This window comes from Neoarius graeffei, chromosome 10 (genome assembly GCF_027579695.1).
Source record: "Neoarius graeffei isolate fNeoGra1 chromosome 10, fNeoGra1.pri, whole genome shotgun sequence".
Taxonomy (NCBI): Eukaryota; Metazoa; Chordata; class Actinopteri; order Siluriformes; family Ariidae; genus Neoarius; species Neoarius graeffei.
The window spans coordinates 15,218,663-15,237,715 of record NC_083578.1 but is presented as its reverse complement, the minus strand read 5'-3'; the positions used below and the strand labels follow the sequence as shown (position 1 = coordinate 15,237,715).

The 19,053-nt window shown below is 42.6% G+C and overlaps 1 protein-coding gene across 1 annotated transcript; it reads right to left on the bottom strand.

The window, feature by feature from the left end:
- Positions 1–2,615: 2,615 nt before the first annotated feature.
- klhl22 (kelch-like family member 22) lies at positions 2,616–18,544 on the bottom strand. The gene is made up of 8 exons (XM_060931339.1): positions 18,455–18,544; positions 14,314–14,583; positions 13,900–14,065; positions 11,572–11,883; positions 7,712–8,121; positions 7,254–7,446; positions 6,900–7,133; positions 2,616–3,812 (listed from the first exon to the last, which is right to left on the bottom strand). The coding sequence occupies exons 2-8, from the start codon at positions 14,526–14,528 to the stop codon at positions 3,468–3,470; spliced, it is 1,875 nt and encodes a 624-aa protein (XP_060787322.1). The 5' UTR covers positions 14,529–14,583; positions 18,455–18,544; the 3' UTR covers positions 2,616–3,467.
- Between the last annotated feature and the right edge of the window lie 509 nt (positions 18,545–19,053).

Here is a 19,053-nt window from a genome sequence, read left to right as displayed (position 1 = left end):
CAACAGGTCAGTAACATGACTGGGTATAAAAAGAGCATCCCAGAGAGGCGGAGTCTCTCAGAAGTAAAGATGGGGAGGGGTTCACCGCTCTGTGAAAGACTGCATGGGCAAACAGTACAACAATTTAAGAATAACATTCCTCAATGTAAAATTGCAAAGAATTTGGGGATCACATCATCTATGGTCCATAATATCATTAAAAGATTGAGAGAATCTGGAGAAATCTCTGTATGTAAGAGACAAGGCTGAAAACTGACACTGGATGCCTGTGATCTTCAGGCCCTCAGGAGACACTGCATTAAAAGCAGACACGTGTCTGTAGTTGAAATCGCTGTATGGGCTCAGGAACACTTCAGAAAACCATCGTCTGCGAAAACAGTTCACTACTGCATCTACAAATGCAAGTTAAAACCAGCTAATGCTGAATGATATATACAGGCTTCAGAGCAATATGCTGCCATCCAGACAAAATCTCTCTCAGGGAAGGCCTTCCTTTATTCATTTCAGCAAGACAATGCCAAACCGCTTTCGGCACATATTAAAACTGCATGGCTCTGTAGTAAAAGAGTTCGGGTGCTAAACTGGCCTGCCTGCAGTCCAGACCTGTCTCGCGCATTATGAAGCGCAAAATACGATAAAGGAGACCTCGAACTGTTGAGCAAATGAAATTGTATATCAGGGAAGAATGGGACAACATTTCTCTTTCAAAACTACAGCAGTTGGTCTCCTCAGTTCCCAAATGTTTACAGAGTGTTGTCAAAAGTAGAGGTGATGCAACACAGTGATAAACATGCCCAACTTATGTTGTTTTTGTACTATTTTCAATGAAATAGTTTTTCCATGATTTGCAAATCATCACTCTATTTTTATTTACAGTTTACACAGCATCCCAACTTTTCTGGAATTGGTTGTAATAATCTCATCTCATCTCATTATCTCTAGCCGCTTTATCCTTCTACAGGGTCGCAGGCAAGCTGGAGCCCATCCCAACTGACTATGGGCGAAAGGCGGGGTACACCCTGGACAAGTTGCCAGGTCATCACAGGGCTGACACATAGGTGGGGTTTACATTAGACCGTATCAGCGGATCATCAGATTAATGTTTTTAAAACGATTAGTGTGCACACAGCAACACCAATACATGATTCGCGTGCACACAGCAACACCAATACACGGATACGCTCGGCTCCGCAGGCATCCTGCGCTCCAAATCACTCCGCCCTGAACAGCGAGTGCCCTCTGGAGGGTGCGCATTCCGGCCCTGCGCAGCTCACAGAGCGCGCGAGTATAGCGCACGAGCAGTGATTCGGGACTGAGCCGCTGTGTGTGTGATCTCAGTGCATATTACTTACCACTTGCAAGTGGAAGGATGGCAAGCCTAAAGACAATCATAACTACACAATGGGCAGTATTTGCATCAGTATTTGCAGTATTTTCATACTTTTATACTCTTTAATGAAAGGTGATACAAGGCGGAAGTCCGCGCTGTTTTTCAGCAGTTGCGTCACATGACCAGCGCCAGCGAATCAGGAAGGTGGATGTCACAGTGACGTTGTCCAATGATGACGCCAGCTAGAGCTCAGCACAGCGTATCCGCGTATTCTCAATGTTTACACAGCACCGGACCAGACACGATCTGGATTGAATACGTGGACCCTGGCGGATTCCCGTTTCCCGGCGTTTCCAGGCGGTTTAATGTAAACGGACAGTGCATCCGCGAAGAAAACGAGACAGATACGGTCTAATGTAAACTTGGCCATAGACAAACAACCATTCACATTCACGGTCAATTTAGAGTCACCAGTTAACCTAACCTGCATGTCTTTGGGGGAAACCAGAGCACCCGGAGGAAACCCACGGGGAGAACATGCAAACTCCGCACAGAAAGGCCCTCGCCAGCCACGGGGCTCGAACCCGGACCTTCTTGCTGTGAGGCGACAGTGCTAACCACTACACCACCGTGCCGCCTACACTAGAGACTCCTTCCAAAAATCGTAAATAAACATCTAAGTAGCAATAAATGAAAAACAGAAAATCAATCAACAATTGCATGTTTTTGTGTGGCACGTCTGCCATACAAGTCCCTGTGTAAGCTGTTACTATAGAAACGATAACGTCCTAGAACAAGTGCATTAATGTAACCCTGTGTTTTGAATTAAAGCTTTGGGCTTTTTTCACCTTTATTGGATAGGACAGTGCAGAGACAGGAAATGAGCCGGAGAGAGAGATGGGGAGGGACCGGGAAACGACCCTGGGCCAGAACTGAACCCGGGCCCCCGGATTTTTTATGGCATGGCGCCTTAGTCGACTGAGCCACGGCGCCCCCAGAATGGAAAATTTAACAACACTCTGTAAAGCTCTGGATTGACACAGATGCCCTGATTTGATTCCATTCTGATTCACAATCTGATGCAATTAGATTCTGATTTATTATCGGTGTAGTGGTTAGCACAGTCGCCTCACAGCAAGAAGGTTCTGGGTTCTAACCCAGCGGCCAGCGAGGGCCTTTCTGTGTAGAGTTTGCATGTTCTCCCCGTGTCTGCGTGGGTTTCCTCCGGGTGCTCCGGTTTCCCCCACAGTTCAAAGACATGCAGTTAGGTTGACGTGGGGTGGCCTTGGGCTGAGGTGCCCTTGAGCAAGGTACCGAACCCCTGACTGCACCCCGGGCGCTGTAGTGGCTGCCCACTGCTCTGGGTGTGTGCGTGTGTTCACTGCTTCAGATGGGTTAAATGCAGAGGATGAATTTCACTGTGCTTGAAGTGTGCATCTGACAAATAAAGGTTTCTTCTTCTTCAATAGGCATGAGATATGAGATACTGTGAAGCAAAAAGTTAACCAGGAGGAGAGTAGCATTTGGGGGTGGGTTCATAATTGCCTTTAACACTAGTCAGAGCCTGTTTATTTATTTCTCCATCTATGTTTAACATAGTGGAAAATAATTTGGAAAATCGTTCACCTGAAAAGGGAAAAAAAAAAAAAATTAGCCTAAAACATTGATATTGAATCAGACGAATTTAAAAACAATACTTTTGCACACCCATAGCACTGTGGCACAGGACTATTTAACATTGGTACTGTGAGACATCATCACAATGCGCTTTTCTGAGCATATTGCACTTCAACATTCACCTTCTTTATTGTTGGAGGTTAAAATACGACTGTGTATTGATTATTTCTTTTTGTTTGTATTAAATCATTCATTTTCGTTAATGCTGCGTATAAAATATTATCGAAACTATTGATTACATGAGGTTTAGAAATGGCTAAAATTTTGTCAGCAAACAAATATCCTGTAACCTCGCTGTAGCTATAAGTATTGTGATATGATAGTATATATATATTTGCCATATTACCCGCCCCAAAGTACACATCAGAACGTACTCCACTTTGTAAAAGGAAGCTTTATCCCGCCAACACACACACAGTTACTGAGACTATATGTGAGATCACGGATTCTAAAACCTTCCTCAGCTGTCCTCACTCGAGCGGTCCAAATCGTCCAAGTCCACTTCCTCCCATGATGCTTTGGCTCTGCGTGTAGTGCTGCGAGCCTGTGGGAGTGCGTTTCTAGGCATCAGTGCCACGCAGGCAGACAGACCTGACACTCGGTTGTCCAGAGGAACGCCGCTTTCCCAGCAGTCATCCTCAGGATCGTAGATATGCACATACTTCATGCGCCGGCCTCGGTCATGCGACCTCCCACCCAGAACGTAGATCCGCCCGTCTAACACTGCCATGCCAGGTTCGCCGTGCCCCGCCAGGAGAGGACACACCACAGACCAAGAATTTTCAGTTGGGTTATAGCACGCCACCTGCAGGAACGTGAAAAGTATTACTGTCTCACAATTTTTTCAAACTGTTTTGTTTCGAGAGAACAATAAAAATATATATGTCTTTTGTTTGGGGTCTCATTGATATATTTCAGGTTTCTCTCATATTGTGATCAGATTTTATCTAATTGATTCATTTTATCAGTCACACTTTCTTTCCAACTTATAATGATTTTGAACATCTGGAACTTCTCATGTCTTATTTAACAATTATTCACTGAAGGTGAAGTGAATATCAGTGACTATTCTATCCACATTCACTGGCAATCGTGTGCTCTGATTGGCTACTCTACTACTAGGATATCAGCTCATATCCTGTGAGTAGAGAAAAACAAAATGGTGGCACGTGTTGCTCAACCAACCAAGGACGAAATAAAAACTCTACTTGATAACAAAACCCCAAAAATTATCATCAAGTATTTAAAAGAAACAGAAATAGCTAAAAGAATATAGTTTTTTTTTTTGGTCTCCCCCTCCCCGGTATCGCCTGTTCCACACTCCAGCCCAGTCGGTGGCGGTAATGCACCTTTAAATTGGTTTGCCAACTGCCAAAAAAATGCTAAAGAAGAAGAAAACCTCAAAAAATACATTCTAAGCAGAAATGATTTTGTCGGACGTTTTGTATAAAAGTTTTTATTTATCAAATTTGCAAAAAACAAAAATACTCAGTTTCTCAAAATCCAGTGAATGTGGATAGAATAAAACAGTTATTCCGCTCAATCTTGTCATACATGGCTTATAGCCGACTCATCAGCTCATGCATGACTCAATTTTGTGGAATAACTTAAATAATAACCGAGACAAAGTCGAGGTTATTATTAACCAATATCCACTGAGCCTGAGGCGGATAATTGTTTTAGTATAAATACACCGGTTATTATTTTTATTTTAAAAATTTTATTAAATAAAAATTTATTTCAAACTTCAAAAGTGGCGCGGCGCAGACTTGTCACTTATCTACGTCGACTCACATAAAATACTTTGTTTTGAAATGGATAAAATAAATCCCAATTCCGCCTTACCTTTGAATAGTTTTAGACCAAACTTTGTAGCATCTTTAGTGCTTTTAGGAACAGCATTTTCTTTTTTTTTTTAAATTTTTTTTGGGCTTTTTTCACCTTTATTATTGGATAGGACAGTGCAGAGACAGGAAATGAGCGGGAGAGAGAGACGGGGAGGGATCAGGAAATGATCTCGGGCCGGAATTGAACCCGGGTCCCCGGATTTATGGTATGGCGCCTTATCCACCTGAGCCACGACGCCCCCCAACAGCATTTTCTTTCATCATTTGTAATTCTTCCTCACTTATGCTGACAAAGCGATCGGCCAACATTTGGCCAAATCGCTCGACGTGAATATCGAGAAATCGTCTGAATTTCTCGACTAATCAGTGCACGATGTTCTATAATCAGCTGTGTTTTTATACTAATACAGTTTAATCACTTTTATTGTCACAGAATAGCAATTAAATAAAGACAGTTCAATCTTAACGGAACTTATTAACTGCTCTGTCTCAGATCCTAATAGTTTTAACTTTAAAACATAAATTAGGTTGTGGTTTAATTCCAGCGATGATGATTTTGCCATTTTCAGATTATATCAGCTCTTGATTGTTCCAATAAAATAGTCAATTTTCTTAAATCATCATTTCCAAAATAATACTTTTTTTTTATTACTGTGAACGTAATTTAAATAATTTATATTGATAATTTCTTTATTTCACTTCTAACTTTTGCTTGGTTAGATTTTAAAATTTTAGAGCAAGGTTCCATAAGGGTTAAAACTTTTATCAGGTAGGTCAGTGTAACTGACAAAAAAGTGTGAACTACTTTTCTCAGCACTGTTGAGTTTTAGACACTTGACCTTGTCTACATAAAACACTTGATCTGACCTACACACGCCGACCATTCCACGTCCCACTGTATATTGTATGACTGATTCATTGGTAACTTGATCATGCCAGTCAAAGACAAGCACGGACAGTTTCAAGTCTTAGGCCCTGTCCACACGGCAACGGATTCAGGTGAATCCGATACAATTGTTTATCGTTTAGGCCTGGCGTCCACACGGCACCGGCGTTTTGGGTGCCCCAAAATGCAATCTTTTGAGAACGGGTCTCAGAGTGGAAAGATCTGGCAACGTTGCCGTTGCGAAGTCGTCTGGATGAGTAGAACGGATTTGTTTACGATGACGTCACAACCACATGACTGTGAGTGCTTCACGCCGGGTAGAAGTGTAACGAACTCGATGCGAGTTGTCAACAAATCCTATAACTTGGTTCATGAAACGGGCTTACAAAATATTTTCACTGTGAATATTTATTGTGTAATGGTGCAAAGTGAGAGAGAGAGAGAGAGAGAGAGAGAGAGAGAGAGAGAGAGAATAGCCCTTAGGGCAGAGTCAATCCCGCCAGCAAAAATAGGGAAAAAAAGGAGCGATCTCACCTCTTCAGATGTTGGTTTAAGTCCTACAATACATTCCTCAAAAAGGGCGTAGAACAACAAATTAATCCATCAACGTGTAGCATTCAATTTATTCCGGACCATTAAAGACGCCGCCTTCCGCGTAGAATCATACGTCATCCTCGCCGCCATATTGGATGGGTCAAAGCGGAGAATAAAGATGCCTCATTCATGTGCTGCATTTAACTGTACCAACAGGTTTGCCGTCCAAACGAGATCACATGGGATTACCTTTCACAGGTGAGACTGGAAAAATACTTTTCATTGTATTTGGTCATTATAATGTAATTTTACGAACAGATTTTCCTGACTTTGTGGCTAATATGAAGTCTCGCGCATAATAGTTTATGCGCATGCGTCCTTACTTCTTCTATTGTTCTGGTGTCTCCGAAGGGACCGTCTTACAGCGCCCCTAGAGGTGTGGCATGTGTATTGCATCGTTTTCAGCAAGCGTTGCGTTGCCATATGGACCTGATATTTTACTGATCGTTGCCCATGTGGACGCGATATTTTTTTAAATAACATCTCGTTGCCGTTGTCGTGTGGATGTAGCCTTAGTGGACAGCTTTGTTTGATGCATCTAATGTGCCTGTTAACGTGTACTAGCCTTCAGAACGTCCCGTCTGTAGCCACAGCCGTCATTGCTTCCACCGATGACGTAAGCACGCCCTCCATATACTGCCATCCCGTGCCAAGCTCGCGCTACAGGGCCTTCAGCACACGCACTCCACTGGTTGGCACGAGGGTCGTAGCAGTAGGTCTCCTTCAAGTAGGCCCTCCCTCGCCGCCCACACGCGATGTAGATCTTCCCATCAACCACTGCTCCAGCATGGGCGTACACCTAAAGGAATCGAGTGTGATCCATAATCAACTAAATTAGTCAGTATTCAAGTAAATATTTCATTAGGGTCACACAAGTTTACAAAGACTAAATAAAAAGTTGCACCAAATTTATAGCTACCTCACGTTTGAGCGGAGCCACATACTCCCAGGTGTTCGTCTGGGGATTATAGCACTCCACACAGTCCAGTTCTGTGCTGTAGTCACGACCTCCAATGGCATAGATGCAACCATCCACCACACACACACAGTGGTCAGCATGCTGCTGCTGAAGAGGTTCAATATCACACCAGGAGTTGTGTCGAGGATCGTATCTGGTAAAGTGAGCCACACTTGGGATGTCTTAAAACACTTAAACAGCAGACACTGAAGACTATTCAGCCACACCCATAATGTGCCATTATGAACCTGACTCTCAAACAAACACCGTGCTTTTTCATTACTGCAGTAACACTGACATGATAGCGTAGTCTGGTTGAATGCTGACCTTAAGGCTTGTAAAGAGGAGATGATAATGATTTTATTATAAACTTTTATTGATGCATAAGCCATTATAAACCACTATGGTGACTTGCTCACCTCCAGCACCGTGACTCAGCTCTGAACCCATTTGTGTTGTTGTCTCCACCCACTAGATAAACAAAATTATTCAGCAGCGCAATGCCCATGTTGGACATGCGGGGTGCGCCGTCTGCCCCGAGATTGCGCCACTCCTCCCAGGATGGGTGGAACAACTGGAAGCGTTCGCCGTTGTCGGCCAGCGTGCCAGACAAGAACATGCCTCCAAACCCCAGAATGCAGTGGCAGTTGGTGCGTGGTTCGCTCAGCGGGCTCTGCATGACTGGCTGCCAAAGTTTGTTGCTGTGGTAGCGCAGGGCAGAGGAGATGGTATTACGCAGCTGGCTTGGCTCCATGCGGCCATAGAGGTGTTGCAAGGCAGCTTGCTCCATGAGACAGAAACGCACAGCTTCCATCATGCGCATGGGCTCCTAAACACAAATTCAAATCCAGGAAGCATGATTAATCGCCATAAACTTAAGGTTTATTTGTCTTTTATGTTATGTTATACAGTGGATATAAAAAGTGTACACACCCCATTAAAATGATTGTTTTTTTACATCAGAAAAACCTAACAAACAAACAAAAAAAACCCCACTATAATTTCAAAACTTTTCCCACCTTTAATGTGACCTATAATAACCTGTACAATTCAATTGAAAAACAAACAAATCTGTTAGGGGGGAAAAATGTACAATAAGCTGGTTGGATAAGTGTGCACACCCTTAAACTAATACTTTGTTGAAGCACCTTCTGATTTAATTACAGCATTCAGTCTTTTAGGGTCGGAGTCTATCAGCCTGCCACATCTAGACTTGGCAATATTTGCCCACTCTTCCTTGCAAAAGTGCTCCAAACCTGTCAGATTGTGAGGACATCTCTTGTGCACAGCCCTCTTCAGGTCACCCCACAGATTTTCAATTGAATTTAGGTCTGGGCTCTGGCTGGGCCGTTCCAAAACTTTCTTGGGGTCCTTGTCGTGCTGAAAGATGAAATTCCTCTCCATCTTCAGCTTTCGAGCAAACATCTAAAGGTTTTGGGCCAAAATTGACTGGTATTTAAAACTGTTCGTAATTCCCTTCACCTTGACTAAAGCCCCTGTTCCAGCTGAAGAAAAACAACCCCAAAACATGATGCTGCCACCACCATGCTTCACCGTGGGTATGGGGTTCTTTTGGTGATGCGCAGTGTTGCTTTTGCACCAAACATACCTTTTGGAATTGTGGCCAAAAAGTTCAACCTTGGTTTCATCAGACCATAACACACTTTCCCACATGCTTTTGGGAGAGTTGATGTATTTTTTTTTGCAGAATTTAGCCAGGCCTGGATGTTTTTCTTTGACCCTACCCCATAGTCCAGACATATGGAGAATACGGGAGATTGTTGCCACATGTAGTACACAACCAGTACTTGCCAGAAATTCCTGCAGCTCCTTCAGTGTTGCTGTCGGCCTCTCGGCAGCCTCCCTGACCAGTTTTCATCTTGTCTTTTCACCAATTTTGGAGGGACGTCCAGTTCTTGGTAATGTCACTGTTGTCCCATATTTTCTCCACTTCTTGATGACTGTCTTCACTGTGCTCCATGGTATATCTAATGCCGTGGAAATTGTTTTTGTCCCCTTCTCCTGACTGATACCTTTCAACAATGAGATCCCTTTGATGCTTTGTAAGCTCTCTGTGAACCCTGGCTTTTGCTGGAGGATGCAACTGAGTAAATGTCTGAACTTTATTTGGGGTTAATCAGAGTCATTTTAATTGATGGCGGGTGTGAACCCAAAAAGACTGAATGCTGTAATTAAATCAAAAGGTGCTTCAACAAAGTATTAGTTTGAAGGTGTGCACACTTACGCAACCAGCTTATTGTACGTTTTTTTATTTTTTTATGTTTCCCCCCCAAACAGATTTATTTGTTTTTTCAATTGAATTGTACAGGTTATAGGTCACATTAAAGGTGGGAAAAGTTTTGAAATTATTTACCGTAGTCTCATTTTTTACATCAGAAAAAACGATCATTTTAACGGGGTGTGTACACTTTTTATATCCACTGTATGCACATTTTTGATCCGGTGTTGATTTCAGAAAAATCTAAATAAATTAAAACTTGTGCACCAAATTTGTGTTTATTTTCTAATAAAAGTTATAAGCAGTACAATCATTTTGTCACAGAAAAAAAACAGTTCAAAGAAATTACTGAAAACCAGTGTTGTATTCGAGTCATTAAACCTCGAGTCCGAGTCCAGTCTCGAGTCCCCAGTGTTCAAGTCCGAGTCATTTAAGAAAAATTGAGTTGAGTCCGAGAACAAGACTCCACCCGCACCGTTTAACGGTGGCTGTTGTTGCCTTTATACGAAACCGTCTCTGCTACTGTGTCGGACTAACGTTTCTGCTCAGCTGCCCCATTTTAGTTAACAGGCTACAGATAAAAAGCTTGTTCATCGCTCAGCAAGCCCCGCCCACTATCAACAGGGCAAATCACATGAGAGAGGGTTAACACTAGCTAGGTAGTTCATCGCTCAGCAAGCAAACCCCGCCCACTATCAACAGAGCAATGAACATAGCATGTCACTTCCTTCTCTGGGTGGAGTCTTGCCAAATGACGATTGAAGTTCGAGGTTGTCCTCGTCGTCTCCGCGATAGTTCTTCTACATATGGAACGCACAGCAGTGCATTTTTAACACTGCACCAGAAGTCTGTATAAGCAAAGTGGACAGTCCTAGGGGCGTTCTCTCCAGGCATTTTAGCGCCATTAACATTAGTTTGTTCCTGAACATGACGTATGAACAGGTGAATGTGCATTCTCTTGCACAAAATTAGTATAGATATAAATAGCTTATGCCAAATTATTATGGCATGTTACAAAAAAAATAAAGAAAAAAAAAAATCAGGAGTCCTAGTCTCCAGTTTACGAGTCCAAACACAGTTAATGCACAAGTCTGAGTCATCAGTGCTCAAGTCAAGTCACAAGTCCTGGACTCGAATACCACAAGCCTACTGAAAAGCCAACACTGCCAGGACATTCATGTCTGTGTATGTAACCTTCTGACCACAACTGTAGGCTACATGAATTAAAATCATGTGCACATTTTCTTTAGATGACCCCAAACCCAAAAACTTGTGTGGTTATACTCATACTTGTATTAATTTCATCTCATCTCATTATCTGTAGCCGCTTTATCCTGTTCTACAGGGTCGCAGGCAAGCTGGAGCCTATCCCAGCTGACTACGGGTGAAAGGCGGGGTACACCCTGGACAAGTCGCCAGGTCATCACAGGGCTGACAAATAGACACAGACAACCATTCACACTCACATTCACACCTACGGTCAATTTAGAGTCACCAGTTAACCTAACCTGCATGTCTTTGGACTGTGGGGGAAACCGGAGCACCCGGAGGAAACCCACGCGGACACGGGGAGAACATGCAAACTCCACACAGAAAGGCCCTCGCCGGCCACGGGGCTCGAACCCGGACCTTCTTGCTGTGAGGCGACAGCGCTAACCACTACACCACCGTGCCGCCGTATTAATTTCAGAGCATGAATAAAGTAGCCAAACCTTTTGTAAGTACTGCAGTTATGATTCAGTCTTCCTACCTAGCACATTATGAAAAAGTTTTACTGGCACCTGTTCCATTTTCACTGGCCAATCACTGACCTCTTGATCTTTATTTCAAGTCTCTTTGCAGTTCCCACAGGAGCATGCAGTTCTCTCAGATGCTATCTACTCATTCTAATCCTGAACCCAATCTGAGACATTTTTATTCGTTAACCAACGTACGAAGAACCTGGCCATGGTTCATGAGGTCTGTTTTCACATATAAAATCTTTTCTAATATCTAATGCATTATATCTATTCGTAGCATGCCTGGAGCAGCGCATCTCACCTGCAGGCACACTTGGTCCTTCTCCACCTGCTCAGGGCTGTAGTAGTAGTGCAGCGCTGCCTCAAACACCTCTTTCTCCGAGCTCACCTCCAGCTCATTACTCGACAGCACATACAGCACCTTCTCAGCTGGCAGCTGGCGGTATACAGGTGTGAGTGAGAAGGTCTGAATGTTCTTCAGAAGATACGAGTGCACCTTCTTGCCGAGCTGCTCCAGCCCATAGGTGTCAGCCAGCTTATCCATCTCCAGGATGTTATCGTTGTCCAGCCAGGAGAAGAGGAACTCACAGCAGAAGCCAATCACTTCCTGGACCTGAAGGGGAAAAAAAAAGAAAGAAGAAATTAAATTTATCATCATCACTCAGTACAGTAAAACTCTTCTGGGCAGAATAAGTTCCTTTAGGAACTCAATATCTCTCAGTGATTGTATTTTTTTACTGTACAATGTTTAATCTCTGTTTTATGACTTTGTTCACACAGCATGACAAGTCTAACTTATTTAGGATTCATTTTATTGTAATATTTATTGTAATTTATCTGCATTGCAGTTTACTACAATTTCACCATTTATTATATGTTTTACAACCCTGATTCCAAAAAAGTTGGGACAAAGTACAAATTGTAAATAAAAACGGAATGCAATAATTTACAAATCTCAAAAACTGATATTGTACTCACAATAGAACATAGACAACATATCAAATGTCGAAAGTGAGACATTTTGAAATTTCATGCCAAATATTGGCTCATTTGAAATTTCATGACAGCAACACATCTCAAAAAAGTTGGGACAGGGGCAATAAGAGGCTGGAAAAGTTAAAGGTACAAAAAAGGAACAGCTGGAGGACCAAACTGCAACTCATCAGGCCAATTGGCAATAGGTCATTAACATGACTGGGTATAAAAAGAGCATCTTGGAGTGGCAGCGGCTCTCAGAAGTAAAGATGGGAAGAGGATCACCAATCCCCCTAATTCTGCGCCGACAAATAGTGGAGCAATATCAGAAAGGAGTTCGACAGCGTAAAATTGCAAAGAGTTTGAACATATCATCATCTACAGTGCATATCATCATCAAAAGATTCAGAGAATCTGGAAGAATCTGTGCGTAAGGGTCAAGGCCAGAAAACCATACTGGGTGCCCGTGATCTTCGGGCCCTTAGACAGCACTGCATCACATACAGGCATGCTTCTGTATTGGAAATCACAAAATGGGCTCAGGAATATTTCCAGAGAACATTATCTGTGAACACAATTCAATTCACCGTGCCATCTGCCGTTGCCAGCTAAAACTCTATAGTTCAAAGAAGAAGCCGTATCTAAACATGATCCAGAACCGCAGACGTCTTCTCTGGGCCAAGGCTCATTTAAAATGGACTGTGGCAAAGTGGAAAACTGTTCTGTGGTCAGACGAATCAAAATTTGAAGTTCTTTATGGAAATCAGGGACGCCGTGTCGTTCGGACTAAAGAGGAGAAGGACGACCCGAGTTGTTATCAGCGCTCAGTTCAGAAGCCTGCATCTCTGATGGCATGGGGTTGCGTTAGTGCTTGTGGCATGGGCAGCTTACACATCTGGAAAGACACCATCAATGCTGAAAGGTATATCCAGGTTCTAGAGCAACATATGCTCCCATCCAGACGACGTCTCTTTCAGGGAAGACCTTGCATTTTCCAACATGACAATGCCAAACCACATACTGCATCAATTACAGCATCATGGCTGCGTAGAAGAAGGGTCCGGGTACTGAACTGGCCAGCCTGCAGTCCAGATCTTTCACCCATAGAAAACATTTGGCGCATCATAAAACGGAAGATACGACAAAAAAGACCTAAGACGGTTGAGCAACTAGAATCCTACATTAGACAAGAAAGGAATGTTAACCCAATCCCTATACTTGAGCAACTTGTCTCCTCAGTCCCCAGACGTTTACAGACTGTTGTAAAGAGAAAAGGGGATGTCTCACAGTGGTAAACATGGCCTTGTCCCAACTTTTTTGAGATGTGTTGTCATGAAATTTAAAATCACCTAATTTTTCTCTTTAAAATGATACATTTTCTCAGTTTAAACATTTGATATGTCATCTATGTTCTATTCTGAATAAAATATGGAATTTTGAAACTTCCACATCATTGCATTGCGTTTTTATTTGCAATTTGTACTTTGTCTCAACTTTTTTGGAATTGGGGTTGTACATCAGGGCAACATCCAGTGGGTTTTAAACCTATGTGATTCAGAAACCAGTGATAAGAACTGATGGTGCTAATGAAGCACATTTTTGAAGCTCTATGATGGTAAGGCACAGAGACAGAAGAGCACGCTGAAAGCTTTACCTGCAGGAGTGTGGCAGCACACAGCACCTCCTGCACCGTGTCCAGATCCAGATCCAGCTCAGATGTGTAAATGAAGTCTAACAGTTTGGTCATGGCAGTGTGTGTGACTCCATGAATGGGGATCTCAGTCTGCTGCATCTCCCGCAAACCCCCAGCAAACATGCCTCTGGAACAGGAGGAAAAATAATCTCAACATGGCGTAACTATAGAACCCAAAACGTGATTCGAACAATATAATCACTATTTAAACAATACCGCTGTTGTAGGATTTTTACAGCACTCAGATAGACCAAGGTTGCTTTGCAGTGTTTTATCCATTTGAATAGAACCCTGGTGCATTTCCCTCCAGACATGGTTCAGATGAGAACAAGCGTAGACCACAACAGTCAATCTGAGAGCTAATAACCTACTGACCTGAAGTAGTCACAGGAAGCAGCCAGGAGGATGCGGTGAGCCTCAATGGGCTTCCCTTCCACCAGCAGCACCACATCAAACAGAATTCCTCCTTCACGCAGAGCCAGGAGTCCATCCATCAGCCCTTGTGAGTGTGTACTGCTGCGGTAGCTCTGCCTGACACACCTCCTAGCCCCGGCTGGGGCAGGATCGGTTAAATCTATTTTGTCAGCCATCTCTGCACCACCTGACTCAAGACGTTGTGCTACTGATCACATTGCCGGAGTCTTCCTGTGGTATTCAAGACTATATGTTATTGAAGAGGTAAAGATGATCGCGTGAGAGGTAATGGTATGATGAGCTGTGGAGCATTACAAATTATTATTAGGGCCCGAGCGCCGGTTGGTGTGAAGACCCTATTGTTTTACGAAGGATTATTATTATTATTTTTCTGTCACATTTCGCTTATTTTGAGGCATTTCCCATGCACGAAAACTCATGAAATTTGATACACACATCAGTCATTGTAACCGCTTCTCAGCCACAGACATTTGGCCCCGGGCATGGCTCAGGGACTTCATAGCGCCCCCTAATTGAAATAAAACTCTTTAGAACTTATGGCTAGAATCTTACTCAGAACCCTTAGATCAGTACAAAAATGACATGAATCATGATGGTTGTCCTAGCAACAGACACACACACAATAATAGTGACCTGCCATCATGGTGCATTTTGTTGCAGACATATGAAAACTCTGCATGTACACACACACACACACACACACACACAGGAAAGCTAAGATGACTTAAGATTACAGCGTGAGATAGAGATAAGGAGGAAACACATGTATAGTTTTGTACATATATAAATGTACATTTTCACACCACAGAAACACACACACTTACAGTCTTTGTCTGTCTATCTCTCATCCATCAAGCAGTCATGGCATTTGCAACATGCACATCACCTTTGAACATTTGATGAATATATGACGTGACTGTTTTGTTGGGTGGCGGGATGTCCTGGGTTGCAGAACCACACGTGCGAGGGCCCGTCAAGGCCGCTAGCGGCTTTGTCATTATTATTATTCCACACACACTGTCTACACAGATAAGCAGCTGCATTATAAACTAAAGATTTTTTTTTCCTTTTTCGCCTTTAAAAAGTGTGGTTTGTTTGTCAGACTGTAAATAGGACTGTGTAAAATCCACCAATCTAATTTCCACAAAATTTGGTGGAAGGGTGTCCCATGGGAAAAGGAAGCGCTCAATACATTTTGGAGCGGCTCCAAGTCACAGGGCGGATCCAAGAATTTGGTTTCACTTTCATTAACTGTTGCGAAATACAGCATTTGGTACGGTGGTGTAGTTAGCACGGTCACCTCACAGCAAGAAGGTCCTGGGTTTGAGCCCAGCGGCCGACGAGGGCCTTTCTGTGTGGAGTTGGCATGTTCTTCCTATGTCTGTGTGGGTTTCCTCCACAGGTCAAAGACATGCAGTTAGGTTAACATGGGGCAGCCTTGGGCTGAGGTGCCCTTGGGCAAGGCACCTAACCCCCAACTGCTCCCTGGGCACTGTAGCATAGCTGCCCACTGCTCTGGGTATGCGTATGTGCTCATTGCTCACTTGTGTGTGCGCGCGCGCATGCGTGTGTTCACTGCTTCAGATGGGTTAAATGCAGAGGACGGATTTCACTGTGCTTGAGTGTGCATGTGACAGGCTTCTTCTACTGTGGTACACTGTCTTACCATGTATACTGTATCCTTAACTCAGGTGCAATATATGTATATAGGAATCAGCGTATATAAAATCACTTCATTTTGCTTTTACTTAAGTTATTGAACTTATTTAAATGTCTCATCTCATCTCATTATCTCTCGCCGCTTTATCCTTCTACAGGGTCGCAGGCAAGCTGGAGCCTATCCCAGCTGACCACGGGCGAAAGGCGGGGTACACCCTGGACAAGTCGCCAGGTCATCACAGGGCTGACACATAGACACAGACAACCATTCACACTCACATTCACGCCTACGGTCAATTTAGAGTCACCAGTTAACCTAACCTGCATGTCTTTGGACTGTGGGGGAAACCGGAGCACCCGGAGGAAACCCACGCGGACACGGGGAGAACATGCAAACTCCGCACAGAAAGGCCCTCGCCGGCCACGGGGCTCGAACCCAGGACCTTCTTGCTGTGAGGCGACAGCGCTAACCACTACACCACCGTGCCGCCCCCTTATTTAAATGTATTTTATTTATTCTTTTTTCAGACGATTTTATCTTATATTTTTAGACATGTTTACTTCTCTGATTCAGGAGCTCGGTAGCAAATTTGAATTTCCCTCCAGGGATTAATAAAGTAAAGTAATTCTGATTCTTCTTTAACTGACTGCCACTGATTCTTCTTCATCTTCATCCTGTGACCTATTTTTGCACATTCAGGGACATACCGTACAGCTTGGACCTCAAAACAACCCATGCACATACCCCTTAAAATATGTCCACTTTTCAAATTAGTATATTTCTTTTTTTTTTTCGATGTATATAACTACTTTTGTCTTTTTTATCCTTCTATCTTAACTGTTCAAGCACCAATCCATCCATTATCTGTAAAAGAAAGGAAAACACTGCATTCCAGCATAAGAACCTTATCCCATCTGTGAAACATGGTGGCGGTAGCATCATGGTTTGGGCCTGTTTTACTGCATCTGGGCCAGGATGGCTTGCCATCATTGATGGAACAATGAATTCTGAATTATACCAGTGAATTCTAAAGGAAAATGTCAGGACATCTGTCCATGAACTGAACCTCAAGAGAAGGTGGGTCACAACAACCCTAAGCACACAAGTCGTTCTACCAAAGAATGGTTAAAGAAGAATAAAGTTAATGTTTTGGAATGGCCAAGTCAAAGTCCTGACCTTAATCCAATCGAAATGTTGTGGAAGGACCTGAAGCGAGCAGTTCATGTGAGGAAACCCACCAACATCCCAGAGTTGAAGCTGTTCTGTACGGAGGAACGGGCTAAAATTCCTCCAAGCCGGTGTGCAGGACTGATCAACAGTTACCGCAAACGTTTAGTTGCAGTTATTGCTGCACAAGGGGGTCACACCAGATACTGAAAGCAAAGGTTCACATACTTTTGCCACTCACAGATATGTAATATTGGATCATTTTCCTCAATAAATAAATGACCAAGTATAATATTTTTGTCTCATTTGTTTAACTGGGTTCTCTTTATCTACTTTTAGGACTTGTGTGAAAATCTGATGATGATGATGATGATGTTTTAGGTCATATTTATGCAGAAATATATAGAAAATTCTAAAGGGTTCACAAACTTTCAAGCACCACTGTAGATGCAGAAAATAAAACCAAGTGATGTCTGTCTTTTTTATTTATTTATGTCTGAAAGATATAAACGCTGCAAGCACATTTACACCAGTTACCCTGCAACAAAATAACCTTTATGGCAAGTGTATTCATATTTATTACTGATACTCGTGCACGTCGAATTTATAAATGCCACAGGGAAAAAATGCAAAACAAACAAACAAACAAACAAACAAACAACAACCCATACCTGTTAAGGATGCTCAGCACTTCAAAAACATCACTGCTGGGTTACTGAAGAAACTTCCTATTTGTCGCCTCTCAGAATAATTTGAGTCTGAATCCCAAATACCTTCCTTGTATATTTAGTGCGCACTACGAAGGGCGCTGAAGCCTATAATCCATGCACTATGTAGTGCACTTATGAAGTGTACAGCGATGCATTTGGGACGCACAGAGTCGACACAAGACAGCACTGCTGGTTCTATATCTAATAATACATTAGGTACCTGGCTAAAGAGCACGCGCACAATTTAATAACTAATTTATTTCTTTTTTTTAACAGAAAAACATCATTATTTGGAACTGAAATGTTTTCATAGCTGCTGTATATTTTATCTGTTATGGTGTACCTGCACAGCGTATGTACAGTTAAGACATTTGTGGTAAAATATATACATATATTTTTTTTAATTCTCGCTATTCAAATTACGTCACTGTTGTTTAGCTAATAAAAAAACATCCCATAATAAGTCATGCTTAAAATAGAAAGAGATACGGCACAGTGAATAATAATAATAATAATAATAAAATAATAATAATAAAGCTGATACCTGGTATAAAATATCAGACATTTTGAAATCTCACATCCGTCAGTGTGTTTGCAACTCAGCTCACTTTTACTTTCTGACTTCCGCGTGACGTCACGGAACAAAACAACGCTCACTTCCGGAATGAAGGGGGGCAAGCCACGCCCCTTCTGAAGACTGCTGTGATTAGTCAGAAGGTCAGAAAGGAAGATTAATTAGGTTTGGAAGAAAAAAGAAGGAAGGAAACATTCATAAATAAATAAATAAATAAAACAAACAAACTTCCTCAGACTCAAAAGGGCCCCTTGGGGTGGGGGGAGCATTATGTCAAAATCATACTCTGTGAATTTACAACCCCGATTCCAAAAAAGTTGGGACAAAGTACAAATTGTAAATAAAAACGTAATGCAATAATTTACAAATCTCAAAAACTGATATTGTATTCAGAATAGAACATAGACAACATATCAAATGTCGAAAGTGAGACATTTTGAAATTTCATGACTGGGTATAAAAAGAGCATCTTGGAGTGGCAGCGGCTCTCAGAAGTAAAGATGGGAAGAGGATCACCAATCCCCCTAATTCTGCACCGACAAATAGTGGAGCAATATCAGAAAGGATTT

What these genes read in the sequence shown, in the direction of transcription:
- klhl22 (XM_060931339.1), bottom strand. Translation starts at nt 14,528, where the DNA reads ATGGCTGACAAAATAGATTTAACCGATCCTGCCCCAGCCGGGGCTAGG. An exon ending in GCTTCCTGTGACTACTTCAG is followed by an intron (nt 14,066 to 14,313) that starts GTCAGTAGGTTA and finishes CTCCTGTTCCAG; the next exon opens with AGGCATGTTTGCTGGGGGTT. An exon ending in TGGCTCCGCTCAAACGTGAG is followed by an intron (nt 7,134 to 7,253) that starts GTAGCTATAAAT and finishes CGATTCCTTTAG; the next exon opens with GTGTACGCCCATGCTGGAGC.